This window comes from Rhinatrema bivittatum, chromosome 8 (assembly GCF_901001135.1).
Source record: "Rhinatrema bivittatum chromosome 8, aRhiBiv1.1, whole genome shotgun sequence".
Taxonomy (NCBI): Eukaryota; Metazoa; Chordata; class Amphibia; order Gymnophiona; family Rhinatrematidae; genus Rhinatrema; species Rhinatrema bivittatum.
This window is the reverse complement of record NC_042622.1, coordinates 99,089,018-99,111,024: the sequence shown is the minus strand read 5'-3', so window position 1 is coordinate 99,111,024 and position 22,007 is coordinate 99,089,018. Positions and strand designations below refer to the sequence as shown.

The following is a 22,007-nucleotide window of genomic DNA, read 5'->3' as shown; positions in this document are numbered from 1 at the left end:
GGAACCAGGTACTCGCTCCTCGAGGGCCTGACTTTACTCCAGCTCCTGTGCTCCACGCTAAGAGACCGCTGCGTGAGTACATTACCAACGAGGCTCTATTCCTGAACTCTGCATATCCTGCTACTACTCACAATCTCAGTTCTCTCTATTACAGCACAGCCATTGTGAAATCACTGTTCCAGAGCCTGAAGGACTACAAGCCCAACCGGGCTACTTCCAGCTCACTACTGCCACCTCTGTTGGTTCACCAATCCTTTTAATAAAAGAACTAGTGTGTGTGTGTCTCCTACGCTGAGCCTGACCTGTGGCCCCTCACGGGACTTCCCCCTGTGGGCGTGGTCATCTGCCACATGTCCAGGGATCCACCCAAAACCCTGACAAATAATAACAGGGAACGCTCAGACTCCCTGTTGAGGGAGCTGGTTCAATTTGTGGCTGTCTTCAAATGGACCTTTGATGATCCAGGGTAGCATGCAGGTCACCAGAGGCAGGCAGAGCTCCGGAGTCTCAATGCGTGGATGAGACGATGGTGCAAGGAAGAGGGATTCAGTTTTGTTAGGAACTGGGGAACCTTTTGCGGAAGGGGGGAGTCTCTTCCGAAGGGATGGGCTCCACCTTAACCAGGGTGGAACCAGATGCTGGTGCTAACCTTTAAAAAGGAGATAGAGCAGCTTTTAAACTAGAACAAAGGGGAAAGCCGACAGTCGCTCAGCAGCGCATGGTTCGGAGAGAGGTATCTTTAAAGGATACTAATGATGCATTAAAATTAGGGCATCCCGACAGTGAGGTTCCAATAATTAGAAAAGTAGTCCAAGTGCCTGTAACTAAAAACTCACCTGAGCTAAAAAATTCTAACTTATCCCTATCAATTAAAAAGCAGAATGAAAATACAAACAAAAAACAAACTTTGAAATGTTTGTATGCTAATGCCAGAAGTCTAAGAAGTAAGATGGGAGAATTAGAATGTATAGCAGTAAATGATGACATAGACTTAATTGGCATCTCAGAGACATGGTGGAAAGAGGATAACCAATGGGACAGTGCTGTCCTGGGGTACAAATTATATCGCAATGACAGAGAGGAGCACTCGGGAGGAGGTGTGGCGCTTTATGTCCGGGATGGCATAGAGTCCAACAGGATAAACATCCTGCATGAGACTAAATACAAAATTGAATCTTTATGGGTAGAAATCCCTTGTGTGTCAGGGAAGACTACAGTGATAGGGGTATACTACCGTCCACCTGGTCAAGATGGTGAGATGGACAGTGAAATGCTAAGAGAAATTAGGGAAGCTAACCAAATTGGTAGTGCAGTAATAATGGGAGACTTCAATAACCCCAATATAGACTGGGTAAATGTATCATCGGGTCACGCTAGAGAGATAACGTTCCTGGATGGAATAAATGATAGCTTTATGGAGCAATTGGTTCAGGAACCGATGAGAGAGGGAGCAATTTTAGATCTAATTCTCAGTGGAGCACAGGACTTGGTGAGAGAGGTAACGGTGGTGGGGCCGCTTGGCAATAGTGATCATAATATGATCAAATTTGATTTAATGACTGGAAAAGGAACAGTGTGCAAATCCAAGGCTCTCGTGCTAAACTTTCAAAAGGGAAACTTTGATAAAATGAGAAAAATTGTTAGAAAAAAACTGAAAGGAGCAGCTACAAAAGTAAAAAATGTCCAAGTGACGTGGTCATTGTTAAAAAAATACCATTCTAGAAGCACAGTCCAGATGTATTCCACACATTAAGAAAGGTGGAAAGAAGGCAAAACGATTACCGGCATGGTTAAAAGGGCAGGTGAAAGAAGCTATTTTAGCCAAAAGATCTTCATTCAAAAATTGTAAGAAGGATCCAACAGAAGAAAATAGGATAAAGCATAAACATTGGCAAGTTAAATGTAAGACATTGATAAGACAGGCTAAGAGAGAATTTGAAAAGAAGTTGGCTGTAGAGGCAAAAACTCACAGTAAAAACTTTTTAAAATATATCCGAAGCAGAAAGCCTGTGAGGGAGTCAGTTGGACCGTTAGATGATCGAGGGGTTAAAGGGGCATTTAGAGAAGATAAGGCCATCGCGGAAAGATTAAATGATTTCTTTGCTTCGGTGTTTACTGAAGAGGATGTTGGGGAGGTACCCGTAATGGAGAAGGTTTTCATGGGTAATGATTCAGATGGACTGAATCAAATCACGGTGAACCTAGAAGATGTGGTAGGCCTGATTGACAAACTGAAGAGTAGTAAATCACCTGGACCGGATGGTATACACCCCAGAGTTCTGAAGGAACTAAAAAATGAAATTTCAGACCTATTAGTAAAAATTTGTAACTTATCATTAAAATCATCCATTGTACCTGAAGACTGGAGGATAGCAAATGTAACCCCAATATTTAAAAAGGGCTCCAGGGGCGATCCGGGAAACTACAGACCGGTTAGCCTGACTTCAGTGCCAGGAAAAATAGTGGAAAGTGTTCTAAACATCAAAATCACAGAACATATAGAAAGACATGGTTTAATGGAACAAAGTCAGCATGGCTTTACCCAGGGCAAGTCTTGCCTCACAAATCTGCTTCACTTTTTTGAAGGAGTTAATAAACATGTGGATAAAGGTGAACCGGTAGATATAGTATACTTGGATTTTCAGAAGGCGTTTGACAAAGTTCCTCATGAGAGGCTTCTAGGAAAAGTAAAAAGTCATGGGATAGGTGGCGATGTCCTTTCGTGGATTGCAAACTGGCTAAAAAACAGGAAACAGAGAGTAGGATTAAATGGGCAATTTTCTCAGTGGAAGGGAGTGGATAGTGGAGTGCCTCAGGGATCTGTATTCCATGGTTACATGGAATAGACTTAGTTCTTGGGTACTTGCCAGGTTCTTATGGCCTGGATTGGCCACTGTTGGAAACAGGATGCTGGGCTTGATGGACCCTTGGTCTGACCCAGTATGGTCAGACCAATATATTTATAAATGATCTGGAAAGAAATATGATGAGTGAGATAATCAAATTTGCAGATGACACAAAATTGTTCAGAGTAGTTAAATCACAAGCAGATTGTGATAAATTGCAGGAAGACCTTGTGAGACTGGAAAATTGGGCATCCAAATGGCAGATGAAATTTAATGTGGATAAGTGCAAGGTGATGCATATAGGGAAAAATAACCCATGCTATAATTACACAATGTTGGGTTCCATATTAGGTGCTACAACCCAAGAAAGAGATCTAGGTGTCATAGTGGATAACACATTGAAATCGTCGGTACAGTGTGCTGCGGCAGTCAAAAAAGCAAACAGAATGTTGGGAATTATTAGAAAAGGAATGGTTAATAAAACGGAAAATGTCATAATGCCTCTGTATCGCTCCATGGTGAGACCGCACCTTGAATACTGTGTACAATTCTGGTCGCCGCATCTCAAAAAAGATATAATTGCAATGGAGAAGGTACAGAGAAGGGCTACCAAAATGATAAGGGGAATGGAACAACTCCCCTATGAGGAAAGACTAAAGAGGTTAGGACTTTTCAGCTTGGAGAAGAGACGACTGAGGGGGGATATGATAGAGGTGTTTAAAATCATGAGAGGTCTAGAACGGGTAGATGTGAATCGGTTATTTACTCTTTCGGATAGTAGAAAGACTAGGGGGCACTCCATGAAGTTAGCATGGGGCACATTTAAAACTAATCGGAGAAAGTTCTTTTTTACTCAACGCACAATTAAACTCTGGAATTTGTTGCCAGAGAATGTGGTTAGTGCAGTTAGTATAGCTGTGTTTAAAAAAGGATTGGATAAGTTCTTGGAGGAGAAGTCCATTACCTGCTATTAAGTTCACTTAGAGAATAGCCACTGCCATTAGCAATGGTTACATGGAATAGACTTAGTTCTTGGGTACTTGCCAGGTTCTTATGGCCTGGATTGGCCACTGTTGGAAACAGGATGCTGGGCTTGATGGACCCTTGGTCTGACCCAGTATGGCATTTTCTTATGTTCTTATGTTCTTATGTTCTGTAGCAAGCACCAGTCTACTTCATCTTAGTCAGGAACAACAAAGTCTTTTTGATTATACAATAGAGTTTCAGACTTTGGCTACTGAGCTCGCTTGGCAAGGGGATTGCCTTTGAGCCATTTACCTTGATGGCCTCTCCTCACAGTTAAAAGATGAGTTGGCTGCTCGGGAGGTCCCCTCCTCCTTGGAGGGCCTTATAGACTTGATGGGCTGAATAGATCACCGTCTTCAAGAGAATCACCAGGAGAGTCGGATTCCCAAGAAGCCCTCGCGGGTTCGTTCCCGCTCACCACCCGTCACAAACTCCACATCCAGTGACACTAGAGTGGTCAAGGCAGAGGAACCCATGCAGTTGGGTCATGGGCGACTGACACCAGAAGAGCGCCTCCGGCGAAGACAAACCGACTTGTGTTTATATTGCGGAGCACCAGGCCACCATCTACAGAATTGTCCCATCCATCCGGGAAACTCCAGGGCCCAAGTTCAGTAGGGGTCCTGAACTTGGGTGCAACTTCTCTGGCCCCTCAACTTTCAGTTCCTGTTACACTAATCTGGGACTCCTGGTCCTTCCCGGTCCTTGCTTTGGTAGATTCCGGAGCAGGAGGTAATTTTATTCTGAAAGATCTTGTGCAACTTTTGGGTATAAAAACCCGCTCATTAGTTCCCTCCTTGTGTATTGCCTCTATATATAGAGAGCCGCTTCCTGGCCGCATCTCCCTGACCATGGAACCCATTGAGTTACACACAGGGGCCTTGCATCTTGAGGAACTTGATCTACTAGTATTGGATAAATCAATTCATCCCATAGTGCTTGGACTTCCTTAGGTACAGAAGCACTCTCCCTAGTTCAATTGGACTTCACTACAGTTGGTCGAGTGGGGTCTGGTCTGTCACAGGTCCTGTCTTCAGAAAGTGACTCCGTCAGCAACGATTCCTTGGTTACCACCTCTTCTGGCATACCTGCTCCATATGCTGCCTATGAGGATTTATTTTCCAAACAGAAAGCCGACCTTCTCCCACCTCTTCGGCAGTTCGATTGTCCAATCGATCTTCTGCCTGGAACCACACCTCCTCATGGACGCACCTACCCGTTGTCGCTACCTGAGACAAAAGCCATGACCGAATATATTCGAGAGAATCTGCAAAAGGGGTTTATCCGTCCCTCTACATTACCCGCCAGAGGAAGTTTCTTTTTTGTGACCAAGAAAGACGGGTCACTTAGACTGTGCATTAACTACCACGGTCTAAATGCTATCACCCATAAGGATAAATATCCCTTACCATTGATTTCAGAACTTTTCGATCGTCTTCAGGGTGCTACCATCTTCACGAAGCTGGATCTAATCGGGGTGTATAATTTAGTGAGAATCCATCCCGATGACATCTGGAAGACCACCTTTAATACTAGAGATGGTGACTATGAATACTTAGTGATGCCTTTTGGCCTTTCCAATGCACCTGCTGTATTCCAGTGAATGATGAACGAAGCTTTTAAAGATCTCTGTACACCAAAGTTGTGATTTATTTGGATGATACCTTCATTTTTTCGAAAGATCTTGACACCCACTGGACTGCCATATATATGGTACTGCAACATCTTCGTGAAAATCATTTGTTCACGAAACTGGACAAATGTTTGTTCGAGAGGTCCAGTTTGCCATTCCTCGGCTATATAATTTTTCCATAAGGTTTCTCTATGAACCCGGATAAATTGAGGGCGATCTGGGGTTGGCCACAGCCTGTGGGACTCAAAGCACTCCAGCATTTCTTGGGGTTCCTTAACTATTACCAACATTTTATCCCTCATTATTCCACGCTGGCCGCCCCCCTGACGGCCCTGACCAGGAAGGACCAGAACACACGGAATTGGCCACCCGAAGCCATAGCTGCCTTCCATCAGTTGAAAGAAGCCTTTCAAAAGGGATCCTGTTTACACCACCCTGATCTGACTCGCCTGTTCCAAGTTGAGGTAGACACCTCTGCTATAGGGGCTGGGGCTGTCCTAAGCCAGCAAACTGCTTCTGGTACCATAGTTCCAGGTTCCTTCTATTCTTGAACATTTTCATTGGCAGAAGGAAATTACAGCATTGGGGACAGTGAACTACTTGCCATAAAATTGGCCCTAGAAGAGTGGCATTCTTGGCTCGAGGGCGCACAGCATAAATTCACGGTGTTCATAGACCATAAAAATTTGGAGCATCTAAGTCAAGCACAGCATCTTAATGCCCGCCAGGCCCGGTGGGCCTTGTTCTTTTCCAGGTTTGATTTTGAGCCTACCGCCCTGCCGATAAGAAACTACGAGCATATGCTTTATCCCAGTCATTTGAACTCGAAGATATCCTCGAAGAGCCAACTCACATCATCGACCCAGCTTGTATCTCCTTGTCTGCCACCCATCCAGTTCCTACAGGGAAAACCATGGTGCTCTGATGACTCCGAGAAAAGGTTCTCCATTGGGCACACGATTCCAAGATTTCCGGTCACCCAGGACAAGCACTAACCATGGCACTTCTCCAGCGGTTTTTCTGGTGGCCTACTTTGGTCTTTGACGTGAAGGCGTATGTTGAATCCTGTAATGTTTGCACGGTCAGGAGACCGTGAGGACTCTTACAGCCACTTCCAGCACCTGAAGAACCATGGACCCACTTGTCAATGGACTTCATCATGGATCTGCCTCCTTCTAAGGGTAATAGTGTGATATGGGTTACCATAGACCATTTTTCGAAAATGGCTCATTTTGTGCCTCTTCCAGGTCTACCATCTGCACCCGAGTTGGCACGATTGTTTTTTCATCACATTTTCAGACTGCATAGTTTACCAGTACATATTGTCTCTGATCGAGGTCCCCAATTTGTCGCCAGGTATTGGCGCTCTCTTTGCTGAAAATTCAGTATTAACATCAGCCTCATGACCGCCTATCATCCCCAAGCCAACGGGCAAGCTGAACGGATGAACCACTCCTTGAAGGCGTTCTTACATGCTTATATTAATGACCAACAAGACTACTCATCAGATCTCTTATCTTGGGCAAAGTTCTCCCACAACTCTCACATTGCCACAGCTACTGGAACATCTCCATTCTCAATAGTCTATGGAAAACAACCTCAACCACAGTTACCTATACTCTCTGCATGCTGTCCCCCGCAGCACAGGCTACTGCGGATACCCTTAAGATACTATGGGAACAGACAAATCTCTGCCTACGCCAGACCACTTCCCGGGCCAAGAAAATTGCTGACAGTCGACGCCATGCAGCTCCTGAGTTCCTTCCTGGCCAGAAAGTCTGGTAAAGTACCAAGTATATTAGACTCCGAATTCCTACACAGAGATTCGCTCTGAGGTTTATTGGATCATTCCTGATTACCCGATGCATTGGACCTGTGACATACCAGCTCCGGCGGCCTCCTTCTTTGGGCATACATAACACTTTCCATGTATCATTGCTCAAGCCAGTAGTGTTATCTTGGCCTTCCTGGAAGGTCCCTGAGCCACCTCCATTGGTGGCAGAAATCGATCCAACTTATAAAGTCCATGAAGTCTTAGATGTCCACCATAGAGGCCGCCGATGGGAGTACCTCCTCTCCTGGGAGAGTTATGGACCTGAGGAAAATTCTTGGGAGCCTGTTCGGAACATTTTGGACAAGACCCTCTTCTTAAACTTCCATTGTGCCCATCCAGGCAAACCCCGACCTCCAGGGGGGGGGGGGAATGGGGGGTACTGTTACACTCGCCTCCCCTGGCAGCCCCGCAGTGCAGTCCTCTCACCTTTCTAAGCAATTTCCAGGCTCCAGCTCTCCATCGCTTGCGTAAGTGGGCTGCAGGCTCCGACCTCAGACTCCCGCTAGCACCTCCGGCCCTGCTCCACTACTCGGGGCTTCCAGCCAGGATGCCTCCATCCATCGGGCCTCTCTGCGGGGTTCACGGAGAATCACCACCAGCAGCACCTTGCCCCTCCCTAGGCGCACATGCGCGCATCAGTAAACCTTATAAAGAACCCGCAGTGGGAACCTGGCTGCGGACCCGGATGCTGACGTCAGATCCTTCAGCATAAAAATGCTCAGGCCTCGCACCATAGCGTTGCCTTTGCAATAGGTCTCCTCAGTTCCCTGTTTGGTTCTGAGTTCTCATTGCCTCCATGCTTCCTTGTTCCATGTTCCTGATTGTCTCCAAGTTCCTGTTTCCTCATTCGTCTTGTCTGTATTCTGATTGACCTCTAAGCCTGACCTCTGCTACATCCGACTTTGCCTGCCTTCTCCAAGCCTGACCTCTGCTACGTCCGACCTTGCCTGCCTTCTCCAAGCCTGACCTCTGCTATGTCTGACCACGCCTGCCTTCTCCGAGCCTTGACCATTGCTATGCCTGACCATGCCTGCTTTCTCCATGCCCTGTCCATTGCTACGGATGACCAAGCTATAGACTCCTTTGTGTCCAGAGTTCTATGTTGCTTGCTACACCCTCCAATTGTCGCTAGCTCTCACTCAAGTTCGACAGTGACGCCTCTGTCCCTATCCTCTAGACATGGACTCCTAAGACTCCAGCCTTTCTTTGCTCAAGCACCTTCATTCAATCCTCATTCCTTAGTGCTTGGGTTCCTGTACTGGGACCAGTCCAGGATAGAACTACACCACCTGCTGGCTGCTGTCTCTGGGCTGAACTACCTACCTTTTTCATCCAATCTCGAGGCCCACCTAAGTCCTGCCGGCCCAGCACCCAAAGGCTCAACCCGAGGGCAACGTGGGCTGGTATAGGTGAAGCTCCAGTGGCCTCTAGCTTCAGCCCATTCCACCTGCATCAACCCCACCTCTGTCCAAAAATCCACCTCCAGTGCAACATACAAACAGTGAGTCCTGTGTCCTTTAGTACTATGGTCGCATCTAATAGTCCAATGAAACTATTAGATTTTATCAACATATTTGTCCATATGTAGGTGATGTTCCTTAAAAACAAAAGAGGGCCACTATATCCAGTAGGTAATAGGTATTTTGTTTTCTTGTGCCATAGGTTAAGACAATGTAATGTTAAAGCACATGAGTGAATGGATGTAAACATGGGTATAAGAGGGATTCATGTTAGTGAAATGGTAAAAATAAATAAATACATAAATCCCAGTAGTCCTAAGTGGAAATGAGAATTTTTTCAAGGCTGATTGATTTTCTTTCAGATAGCAGACCTGCAGCGGTCGCTGGTGCTGAAAGACATGGTTTTGAATGGACTACATATTCACTGTTTGTCCTTTGGAGAGACATCCTACGATGGGATATTTTTATGGAAAATCCCTGAAGTCAGCAGGAAGTGCCAGGAAGCGATTGCAGGCAGACAGATGAGTTTGTGTTCACCAGGTACATTGCGCCTGCGATGAGAGCGGTGAGGGAATGACCTGGCCAGCTGCAGTTTGTCAACAAGAGCCACTGGGGCCAGCAATAAAAATGCTGTTTTAAATGATATTCAAATGGTTTCAGGTTATATCCTCTCTCATCAGGTATATCATGAAAGCAGAAAAAGACTACTGCTGTGGCCTCCCTTGCAAAATTGAAATAAATAATGCAGAAAGAGGTTATTCAGGAGTTCATTAAGAATGTACAAGGAAAACCAAAATATTAATGCTTATTGCTGTCCAGCAGTAAGCTTTTGGACATGATAAGATGAAAAACCTGCCATAAGGCATTATTAGATACAAATACATTTCTTATTTTCTTTATTATAATGGAATTCCTGAGTATCATTATTTACTATATCTTAGATTATTGATATATTATTCTATTATGATAGAATTGTTATTTATTGTATTATTGTGCTTGTCATAAACTGCTTTGGGTTAAATTTTGTTCAAGGAAGGCAGACTATAAGTGAATGTAACATTAATATAACATAAACATAGCATTAACAACATTTACATAACATAATGTTGTGTAAATGTTATGTTAATATTATGTTTATGCTATATTGATGCTATGTTATGTTAACAAAATGCACATGGACGACAACCAGAAGTTTCAAAGCTTGTAAGTCCGCTTTGACAATTAATGGGCAGATGCGAACCCTTGCGCAGCATATGTGCACACATTTTCACCTGCATGGGAGCAGGTGGAAATGTTCATTTGTATATTTACAAGCATGCATTAGATTTTTGAAAGTACATGTGTAAATGGTATTCCTGACCTAAAAATACACATGAAATTGCTTCCACACATACTTTTATGCATACAACCCCCAGAGTTGTAAAATGGCATTTTATGTGCATGTAAAATTTTGAAAATTCTCTTCATAGTCAGCCTTCCTTGAACAAAGTTCAGCTCAAAGCAGTTTACAACAAGCATAATAATACAATAAATAACAAGTATATCATAATAGAATAATACAATGATAATCTAAAATACAGTAAATGATTGTATCCTGGCCCTCCATGGTAATATAAAAGCAAATCCACTGAGAGAGGGTGTGTTCAGATGTTTGAGTTCATCTGCAGACAAAATATGTCTTGATATATCGTTTCACTTTTTGAAGATACTTTGTATCACTGTCTTTGAAGATCCTTGTGGTCTCGTTCTCTGTTCCTCCCAATGCAGCCACTGAGAAACATGACCGTGTCGGGGGACTGACAGTGCTGTTATTATGATTGAATTGTACTTCTTTAACCATTTCAAGACCAGACCGCCTGATACCTGACTTGGTAAAAATAAATGTATTTGATATATCAAGACATATTTTGTCTGTAGATGAACTCAAGCGTCTGAACACATCCTCTCTCAGTGGATTTATTCTTTTGTGTGCTCCTATCCTCCACTTGTGTGTTAATATAAAAGCAAAACCAAATATTATTTGTACCTAAGGGGATAATTTTCAAACAAGTCCACAAACTGTACATTGTACATGAAGACCTTTCTGAGATTTTCAAAGTGAACCTATGCATAAAGTTATACCTCCTCTCCATAGGACATAACTTACATGTGTACACTTATGTGTATACATTTTTTTAAATCAAAATGTATGCACATAAGGGCCCCAACTCTGCCCCTTTCCCCCAGAATGCCTCACCTCAATGCATATAAAAGTCCACGTGAAACGAGGTTATGTGCATATTTCAATGTGCACTGAGCCTGGGTCAATTTTAGAACAAGCATTTATGCGTATAAAACAATGTTTTATGCTTATAAATTGCTTTGAGAATTATCCCCAATCAGGACTTAATTTGTAGACAAAAAGGATGTGGAACTGCTGAGTGGTGGTGGAGGAGGGGGGCAGGAACAGGGCCAGGACCAGGTGTGACCTGTGTGAGGGGGTGGGGCCAGGACTGGGTGTGAACTCTCTCTCTCTCCCAAACACATATCTTAATACATTTATCCTCTTCCTTATCCCAATCAGGGCTGGTGCCAAGGGCATTAGGCAATAGGCATCTTAGGAAAACCTTCAGTCTTGCCGCCCCACACCCCACACCAAAATCCCGACCTCTTTCCTCCCAATATTTTGAAAAACAATATTTCAAAATAGCTGACAAACAGAATAAATTTCAGTAATTAAAAACTCAAATTAAAAAAAAATATTCCAAACACCAAAAAAAATTGCAAAACAGCAGACACATGAAAAAAACACCTAATGATTAAAACTAACAAGGACAGAAATCCGTGAGCTCTCCATACCTGGGAACTTTGATTAACAGATGCCCTGAAGGGGTGGGGAGAGGGGGTTTTGTGCACAAACTTTTATCCTCTTTCTTTCTAACATACACATACATGTTCTCTTCATGCACACAGGCTCTCCTACTCATATGGTCTCTCACGCTCATATATACACTTTCCCTTTCTCTCTCTCACACACACACCCTCACTCCCTTTTACAAGCTCTCTTTCTCTTTCACACACACACACACACACCTCACTCACTCCCACAAGCTCCCTCTCTCTCTCATTCACACACACCTCAGGTTCCTCCTCTCACTCACTCCCTCACACAGGGTTCCTCTCTCTCTCTCTCTCTCACTCACACAACACATACCCAAGGCTCCCTCTCTCTCTCTCTCCTTCACAGAGATTCGCTCTCTGAGCGAATCCCTCTGATATTCAAACACACAAGCTCACTCTCTCACACATTCCCACAGGCTCTCTCTCTATAAAACACACCCTCACTGCTTACAAGTGCCTTCTCTCTCTCCCTCACACATACACCCTCCCTCCCTCCCTCTTATACACATCATACTAATTCTCTCTCAGTCACATACAAATGCACAGTCTCTCTTGGTCTCTCTAGGCTTGTCTCCTCTATGTCTTCACTAAGATGACATCCCTACAGCACTCCCAGGCCTCTTTTCTCCTTCTTCAGCCATGGGCAGGATGGGATCTGCCCACAGCTCTCTCGGGCCTTTCTCCCTGCCTTTTCAGCCACAGCTGGGATGGCTCCCTCCACAGCTCTCTCAGGCTTCTCTCCTTGTCTCTTCAGTCGCAGTCAGGATGATCTCCACCCATTTCTCTCCCAGTCTCTCCCATGCCTCTTCAGCCGCGGCTGGGATGAGCTCCCTCCATGGCTCAAGGCCCGTTCTTCTCTGTTTCATTGGTCGTGGGCAGAATGGGTTCCATCCACAGCCTCACTGCCAGGGTCTTTCTGCCCTCCTTGTCGGCTGCAGCCCTGCTGGTGCTGGGCCTTTCTTCCCTGGGTCTTCAGCCACTGGGACAGGATCTTATGCTGGTGATTTTTAGCACCCCCTAAAGGTTAATGTCCTAGGTGACTGCCTAGTTTGCCTAATGGACGCACTGGCCCTGATCCCAGTGATTCTCCTGGTCCCTTCCATTACTCAACACACAGCAATCCTTTCGCCCACCAGAACTGATTCATTCTATTGGCTCTGCTCCACTTCCTCAGGTCCTGTAAAAAAGGTAGCAGAATATCATTCTAGGTTATTTCACCAGAAATTAAGATTTGGTAACAGACAAATCTGATTTTTTTTCATTGGGTGACTAGAGAATTGGATCAAGGAAGACCACTCAATGTGCTAAGTAATTCCATCATCATGGCCACATCTCCAAAGAGTATATTTGGTAACCCTTCAGGGGTATCCACCAGTTTGAATGCAAGGAAGTTCTTGCCAGTAAGCTCCTGGTCCTCATACCTCTTCTGCTTTGCCCGTCTCTCCTGTATTTCCTTTTCCTTGCATTCCTTGGCTTTCTTCTTCAGCTTTTCCTTTAGCTCTTTGTCCTTCTTTAGATATATTTTCCACTTTTCCTCTGTTATGGACGCCTACTAATTTTTGTGCTCCAGAAGCTCATGATGTTTCTGCACCAAAATCCGTAGCTCCTCCAGAAATAAAACATGGTCTTCACTCAATAGCAGCTGGGCTGCTTTAGAGATAACACATGACAGGGCATTCTTTCTGTCCTCTCAATCTTTATTGTCTCTGTAATATGCAATGAGGTGAAGTGCAGGAGGGGGCAGGTGTTGGTGTGGTTTGTTAGCAGATTTTGTAGTCCCTGCTGTGCTCTTGAGGGTCCTAGACACCTTGGTTGAGCCTTTAGCCATGTCCAGTACTGTCATTTGTTTCATCTTCGGATTGTTTGGCAATTTTGATTTTGCAGTCAATTTCTGACCATTTAAGAGTTTGGTCATCACTTTTTCCCTTCTACTTCTTATCCATGGATTTCATGGGATTCTTCCCTAGCATGCCACCTTCTAACAAGGAGGCCTTCTTGGAGATATGAAAGTTAGTGTTTAGCTTTGAGAGGCTCATTATCTTCATGACCTCCTCTAACTCCTCAGGGGTCTTGAAAATTCCCAAGTTTTTCATCTTCATTGGAGAACTATTAAGAGATTTCTTCAGATGCATTTGACTCCAGTGTCAGGATCAGAGGCTGGCCCAATGAAGGTTTCTTCTTTTTCTTGTCCATCTCTTTCAGAATATTTTTTCTCATTATCTGTTTTGAGTTTCTTGGAAGGCTTCCGATCAGGAAAGCCTGAGCTTTTTTCTTGATCATGGGACTGAGAGTCATATACTTGTGAAGATCCAACAAGAAATCATTAAATTTGCTGGGGAGAGTGTACTTTTACACCAGCTCATCTTCTACAACCCCATGGTACATTCTCATCCATGCCAATCTGTAAAGAGTAATGATGGATAAAATATCATAAAATCTCCTTGATTGGTGGCTGCTTTGAATGAATAAGTCTATTTTGTCTTCATTCTGCAGTTTCACATCATATTTGTATGGAAGGACATTTGGTGGCATCCACTTCTTCTTGTTTAAGTTGGAAGGGAGTTTATGTTGGGATCTGCGAGTTCTGTCACTGAGGCTGTCTTTCATTCTCTCCCTCCAAGTGGACTCCTCCTTCTACACCAGCTCTTTGTTCTGGTTGTCCTGAGCCACTTGTTTTGAGTTCTCCTTGTCAATGGAGGGGGAATCACATGCTCCAAAAGCCTTCTTGTCTGAGGGCTCCTGGTCTACATTTTCTAATGGGTACAGTTTCACAATCTTCACTCGCAAGAGCTTATCCTTCCCAACATCCAAATTACACTCCTTATCAATAGCAAACTTTGTCATAGTTTGCATCTGGGCCTGGTCTACCAACTTGACCAATGAAAGGGAGTTATAATGAATGATCTCAAATACCATCTTCTCATACCATGGTGAGAACTTCTTCAAAAGCTCTGCAACCTCCTGTTCTTCATCCTTGGCCTCCTTGTGTGTCAATTGGATGCTTCCTGTACTTTTTCATGTTCATATTCATTCCCCATACTTTGTAAGTGGGTCTCATATCCTTCTTTGTTGTAGAAAGCCTCCTTGATGTGCTCAATGATGTACATCTTCTCCTTTGGACCTGCCAGCTTTGTCAAAGGCTTCACTAGTAGAAAAGGCAAAGCCTGGATTTCAGCAGTTTTTGATACAGTCCTACATAAGAGGCTCATGAATTAAATGAGAAGCTTGGGAGAGAGTGCCAAGGTAGTGGAGTGGATTATAAACTAGGGAAGTGCATTCATTGTGAATGAATGCACAATCCACAACGTATAGTTCCCTATTCGTTGCATTCGTGGGTTCGCGAAACATATGGCGAACCCCCACGAATGCAATGAATCCTGAACAAATAAACCCCCCCACCCTCCTGATCCCCCCCCCCCAAGACTTGCTAAAGTCCCTGGTGGTCCAGCGGGGGTCCTGGATCATCTCCTGCACTCGTGCCGTCGGCTGCCGGTATTCAAAATGGCGCCAATAGCCTTTGCCCTTACTATGTCACAGGGGCTACCAGTGCCATTGGTCATCCCCTGTCACATCCTACCATGTGACAGGGGCCGACCAATGGCACCAATGCCGAATTCAATGTATTAACGGATCGGGCTTTCCCCCCATTGACCAAATGCAACATATCTGGGCCCCAAAGAATACATATCCCGTATCCAATGAATACTTTTTGGCTGTACATCCCTGGTTGACTAACAGAAGACAGCATGATAAATGGAGAACAATATTAAGTGAAGTGCTACAAGGAATGGTTTTGGGATCAGTTCTGTTCAATATGTTTGTGAGTGATTTTGCAGAAAGGACAGAAGGTAAACTTTGTCTGTTTGTGGATGATATTTAGATCTGCAGCAGAGTGGACATGCATGAAAGAGCAGAGAGAATGAAAAGTAATTTAAGAAAGCTTGAAGAGTGGTCAAAGATTTGGCAGCTGGGATTCAATGCCAAGAAGTGCAGAGACATGCTTCTGGGGTGCAGTAATCCAAAAGAGCTGTACAAGAGTATGTGATGGAGGGGTGAAAGACTAATGTGCACAGACTAGGAGGGGGACCTTGGGATAATAGTATCTGATGATCTGAAGGCAGTGAAGCAAAGTAACAAGGTGATAGCTAAAGCCAGAAGAATGTTGGGCTGCATGGAGAGTAAGAAAAAAGGTGTAATGCTCTTGTGCAGGTCCTTGGTGAGGCCTTACCTGTAGTATTGTGTTCAGTTCTGGAGCTTGTATCCCAAAAAGGATAGAGACATGACAGAGGCGGTTTAGAGAAGCCCACCAAAAAGGTATGGAGTCTATATCAGAAGACTTATGAAGAGAGGCTCAAAGATATAAATATGAATACTCTAGAAGAGAGGAGGTGCAGGAGAGATATGATACAGACCTTCAGATACCTGAAAGGCTTTAATGATGCATGAACTTTGAATCTTTTCCATTTGAATCTTTTCCATTTGAAAGGAAACTGTACAACTAGAGATCACGAAATGAAACTCCAGGAGAGATGATTCAGAATCAGGAAATATTTATTCACGGAGAGGGTGGAGGATGCCTGGAATGCTCTTCCTGAAGAAGTAGTGAGGAAAAAAACAATAAATGAATTCAAAAGGGATGGGATAAACACTGTGGATCCCTAAAGGCTAGAGCATGGAAATGAAGAAAAGGGTGCATTGAGGTAACTTGCCTGGAGTGGTTACCCTTAACAGAAAGTATGGGGATTACTAACTTTAACCAATTAGCTTTGATTCAACTGCAACATCACTCTCTGCTTTGGCAGGGGAAATAGGGGAATTATATTCTGACGACAGCCAATGCGTTTACGTTCCGGAGTACTGTTACACAGACATTAGGCAAAAAGCACATGACTGCTTCTACAGCCAAGTCCAAAAGCAAAGCACGTTCAAGCAGTATTGTCTAGATTATCAAGAAGGCTTCTCACCCCGTACAAATGTTGCTAGCAGTAATTTTGTTATGAGTTTGACAGGTGCTTGGTTTTAATTGTAAATATTATTACCCTTAACATAAGGCTTAGGCGTAACCTGCCTGGAGTGGCAATTATTACCCTTAACAGAAACTTGGGGGTAATCTGCACAGCAGATACTATTATAAGCCACTAACATGGCAGACTGGATGGATCATTTGGTCTTTTTCTACCGTCACTATTGTTACTATGCTACAAAAAGGGGTTGAATTAGCACAAGTCTGAAACTTGTGAGTTGTGATGTAGTAGCCAGGGTTGAAGCCTTGATGATTGGCACTACTGTTTACAGGTTTCAACCCTTTTTGTATCTGTTCATTGTGATGCAGTGTAGGAATGTGCAGCTGGAACATTTTTATTTTTTATTTCATTTCATTTTTAATTTTCATTTTGGGTTTTTTTCGTTTTGTTTTCATGTTAGTGTGCACTAAAAACAAAAATGAAAAAAAAAAATCAGCTGTTGTTCCATTCCCCTCCCCTGAGGGGAGGGGAATGGAACAACAGCTGAGGAAGGGCTGAACTTGGGAACAGAGTGGCTGCTCTCTGCCCTGTCTGCTCCAGGCTCACCTCTCTCTTCCCTGCAGACAGTCAGGAGGGGAGGGGCTAGGGCAGAGCACACCTGCTGCTCTGCCTCTTAAGTCTGAAAAGCGGACACTAAATCAAATAAATAAATATGTGGTGGAACTCCATTCCAGGGCATTCCACCACAAATTAAGCTCTGCCCCCAATAACATGGCATTAATATTAATATAACTTGTACAGATAAAAAGATTAACAAATAAAACATCAAACAATATGGGCTAGATTTTAAAAGCCCTGCGCACGTAAAACCTCCCGGATTTATGCACGCAGGGCACTCACGCGCCGGCGGCCTATTTTGCATAGGCCGCCGGCGCGCACAAAGCCCCGGGACGCGCGTAAGTCCCGGGGCTTCATAAAAGGGGGCGGGAGGGGGTGTGTCCAGGGGCATGTCTGGGGGTCAGGGGGTGGACCGGGGTGGGTCCAGGTGCGTGGCGATGGTTCAGGGGCGGGCCGGGAGGGTGGTCCCAAGTCCCCCGGCACTGCGGCCTGTGCCGGGGGATGCGAGGCGGTGTGCGCAAGTTACGCCTGCTTCAAGCAGGCGTAACTTGCCCAACAAAGGTAGGGGGGGGGGGATTTAGGTAGGGCCAGGGGGTGGGTTAGGTAGGGGAAGGGAGGGGAAGGTGAGGGGACGTGGAAGGAAAGTTCCCTTCGAGGCCGCTCTGATTTTGGAGTGGCCTCGGAGGGAACGGAGGCAGACTGCGCGGCTCGGCACGCGCAGGCTGCCGATTTTGCGCAGCCTTGCGTGCACCGACCCTGGATTTTATAAGATACGCGCGGCTACGCGCGTATCTTATAAAATCCGGCGTATATATATATATATATATATATATATATATATATATATATATATATATTTACTTTTTTATAGAATTAACTTAACACATTTCTTGACTAGTTTGTCCCAAATATAAGTAATACTCAAATCAGAGGAAGAGTATTAGCTCTCAAAAGCTAGTCATGAAATGTATCAATAAAAAATATCACCTTAGATATATTTTTGTTGTGTTTATTTGTTAACCTTTATTTCTGTGCATTCAAGTGAACTAACATGGCAACCACTGCTTTATTAACATCACATTAACATAGGAATGTATTTTTGCTAGCTGGAAACGGCTCTGTTCAGGATTTCTTGTAAAAGGGGATATAAATATTAAAAATTAAAAAAAACATCGGGCATGGAGGAGCATTAGCCCCAAAAATATCAAAGCAAGCTAACAAGATTTTAACATTTAAAATCAGCAATTGCATTTTTTTTCTTTAAATAATCGTCAGCCCTGACTAATCTGCAAATTAGTTTCTCTAGATGAGTGCATAAAACTGAACCCCTAGCTGGTAACTAATTGACAAAGCTTCCAGATAAGTAAAATAAATAAATAAATCTAGAAAAAGAATTTGCCACCTTTTCACCCCCTGCCCCCGTGCAGTGTGGATCTAAACCCCTTCAATAAGAACAATTGAAAAGTATACGTTTAACCCGTCCTGCCGCCTCCTCCTACTGGAACGATTAGCTCTCTTTCCGGAAACTAGCATTGATTTCTTCCTCCTGACCAGTGCACTTTGCCCTTCTCTTGCTTGCTATGTTACCAGCATTTTACGATTTGCTACTCACAGAACATCTGCGGAATCTGGGCTTTCTTACTGCCAATTAATCATGCCTTCTGCAAAGAGAACTCGCTATGAGAATTGTCTTGTATTTGGGTCACAAAAAGGAATTGAATTTGTGCAAGTCTGAAACTTGAATCTTGGTATAATTTAGCCTGCTTTTGGACCTCTTACTACGGTCCTTGTATGGGCAGGTTTTTTGATGCTTCCGAAACAAGCAAAAGGGATTACTTAACTCCATTCGTGTGAAAAATATCATTCGAGTTCTTTTAGAAAACTTTTAGCAAGTTCCCGTCTACTCCTAAGAGCTACTATTTTGAAAGGATGTCAAAAATTGCATCATATTCTGGTAATTTGACAGACCATGCAGTGTGTGTGTGTGTGTGTGTGCACACATGTGATGTCATTTTTGTCATTACTGCCTACACAGACCAATCGCATGTCACGTGTGTGGTACCATTCATGGCACCTTTGTCAACCTTGACCATCTCTGGGGATGTGACTGAACTACTGAAACACTTTCACAAACAACAGCTTGTAAAAAAAAAAAAAAAAAGTGGCATTTAAAAAAAATGAATGGGGAGCTGCTCCCGCTTGCAGCTCATCGAACCTTTGCAGTGTTGCACAGGGCAGAGTGGTGTGCCCTTTATTTTAAGTAGTGTTGAGTACTGACGGTGAGCTTTGATTTTCAGCTTTCTACACTGCCAAGTATGGCTACAAAGTGTGCCTGAGGGTCTATTTCAATGGAGACGGGGCAGCGAAGGGAACCCACATTTCTCTTTTCTTCGCAGTCATGAAAGGAGAATATGACGCTTTGCTTTCCTGGCCATTCAAACACAAGGTAAAAATAAGGTTTTCCCTCTTGTTTAATTAATACTTGCTAAATCAATGGTAGAAAGCAATAATGATCAAAGAGATGTAAATAAATTATGCAGAGAAATGTAGATCTCCGAGTAGAAGGTCAGGATCGTTATTTGGAATAAACTTGACCAGTGTCGGTTCCAATCAGCCAAAAAGTGGATCCAGTCCATGGAAGTTAAACCATGATGAAATCTGCATCTGAACATGAGAAGTCTGGAATCTGTTAAAGCTCTATCCACTGATGTCTCTTTCAAACTGTATCTAGTGCATTAATTGAACCTAATTTCATACAGAAGAGATTTCCTGTTTTTTTTTTTTTGGGGGGGGGGGGGGTTCAGAATTCTATCCCGGTCCCCCTTAGAGCAGGGATGGGTGGTCCTCCAGGGTTGCACACCAGTCAGGTTTTCAGGCTCTCCTTAATGAACATGCATGAGATAGACTTGCATGCACACTGTCTCAACTGTAGGCAATTATCTCATGCAAATTCATGAGGAAAAGCATGAAAATCCAATTGGTGTGTGGCCCTTGTGGACCGGATGCAAGGAAAGAATTGTACCAAAATCATACATCTGGGGGCATCTTTACTTATGTGGGATGGTAGTAATCATGGCTTCTATGGGTGATCATCCAATACACAGACCTGAGTTATCACTATATAATAAAAGTAGGCTGTGATACTTTTTATCGGGCCAATGTAAGGGTTCTCCAAAGATCAAGAAGTATAGGAGCATCCACATAGAACCCTCTGCAGAAAGGCCCTCTTAAGAAGAGACTTGTTATCAGTTTCCAAACTGGTTTTATTCAAAGTTTAGTACAAGCAGGCAGTGTGTCAGGTGCAGGCAAGTCAGATTTGAGTTAAGCAAGATCAGGTTCAAAGGTAGAAAGAGAATTTACAGGAGCTGGGATCCAGTACAGAGGCTGGTGTAGAACTCAGATAGAGGTTCAGTTTGTGTGATGCAGAACTGGGGCTCCATGAGCTGCATGGTCTCACAAGGCCATGTACAATATATTTGGATAAATCTCATGTTGGTTCAATAAAAAGAGTCACAGCCCAACCAGGATCCAGTCTTCCCCGGGACCAGTATGACTGCTAGAATTCATCTGGACCCCAAAATCATGAAGCCAAAATACTCAATCATTCTCATTCAATCAAGCAGGCAAGTGAAGCATTCAGATTTTATATTGGATTCGATTGTTTGTATGAAAGGAAATTCTTTTTTTTTTTTTTTTGGGTTTGTTGTGAAAAATTAGCAGATATTTTCCTTAACTTTTCTTTTTCTTTCTTTTTTTTTTTTCAGGTCACTTTTATGTTGATGGACCAAAATAACCGTGAGCATGTGATTGATGCCTTTCGTCCTGACCTAATGTCTGCATCCTTCCAGAGACCAGTGCACGACATGAACATTGCCAGCGGTTGCCCCATGTTCTTACCCCTGACCAAGCTTCAGTCCCCCAAGCAGGCCTATGTCAAGGAAGATACCATTTTTTTAAAGTGTATTATAGACACACATTCATGAAACCTTGAAGAACTAGGAGTGTGCACAGAGATTTGTTTTCATTTTTCTTCTTCTTTTTTTTTTGTTTGTTTAAAATGAAAATAACAAAGAAAATTAAAAAAAGAAAAAAAGAAAAATGAAATAAAAAAAACATCAGTGCCAGCCCCATTTCTAAGCTTTACATCTGCTGGGGCAGGAATAGCCAGGATTGCATCTGTCCCATGAAGAAGAAGACAAATAAGGGAAGAGGGTGAGGGCAATTGGCGTGAAGGCCTTGGAGGTTTGAATTCTTTTTTGTGTGTTAGTGGTGATAAAATTTTAAAACAAATGAAAATTAATGAAATTTAATTCATTTTTCTTTTGTTTTACAAATGAATTGAAATGAAATGGGGAAATTCTGTTAAAATTTCCCCTATGGAGAACTGACTACCTCGGTTCTGATGGACCATGTGTGTGGACAGACCCCGATTTGTGTCCTGACTGCTGGGCCAGAGCACATCCATATAACATACTTTTTTTATGTAAGTTTCAATTTATTTAAGTGTTTTCATAAAATAAAGTACAAATTACCCCATTCTTTGCTCTCCTTTGTTGCTCCGGCATGCTGTTGGGTATAACGTATGTCAGCCCCTTAGATCGTCACCTACCCAACTCTTCTGACTTCCTGGAGTTCAGTGTCACTGGGAGCCGGTGGGACAGGTGAAATCATTGGGCATCAACATGCAATCCTTTCTGTTTTCATTGAAACAGAGAATGTAACAGCAGATAAGAACCGTAGGCCCAA

At 43.6% G+C, this 22,007-nt stretch overlaps 1 protein-coding gene across 1 annotated transcript in view; it reads left to right on the top strand.

Moving 5' to 3' along the window:
- TRAF1 (TNF receptor associated factor 1) overlaps positions 1–21,797 on the top strand; it is a 57,065-nt gene extending 35,268 nt beyond the window's left edge. Inside the window, exons 8-10 of the mRNA XM_029614487.1 lie at positions 9,162–9,339; positions 19,559–19,707; positions 21,026–21,797. Of these exons, the coding sequence (XP_029470347.1) occupies positions 9,162–9,339; positions 19,559–19,707; positions 21,026–21,244 (546 nt within the window). The 3' untranslated portion in view covers positions 21,245–21,797. The remainder of the gene's footprint in view (positions 1–9,161; positions 9,340–19,558; positions 19,708–21,025) is intronic.
- The last annotated feature ends 210 nt before the right edge of the window (positions 21,798–22,007 follow it).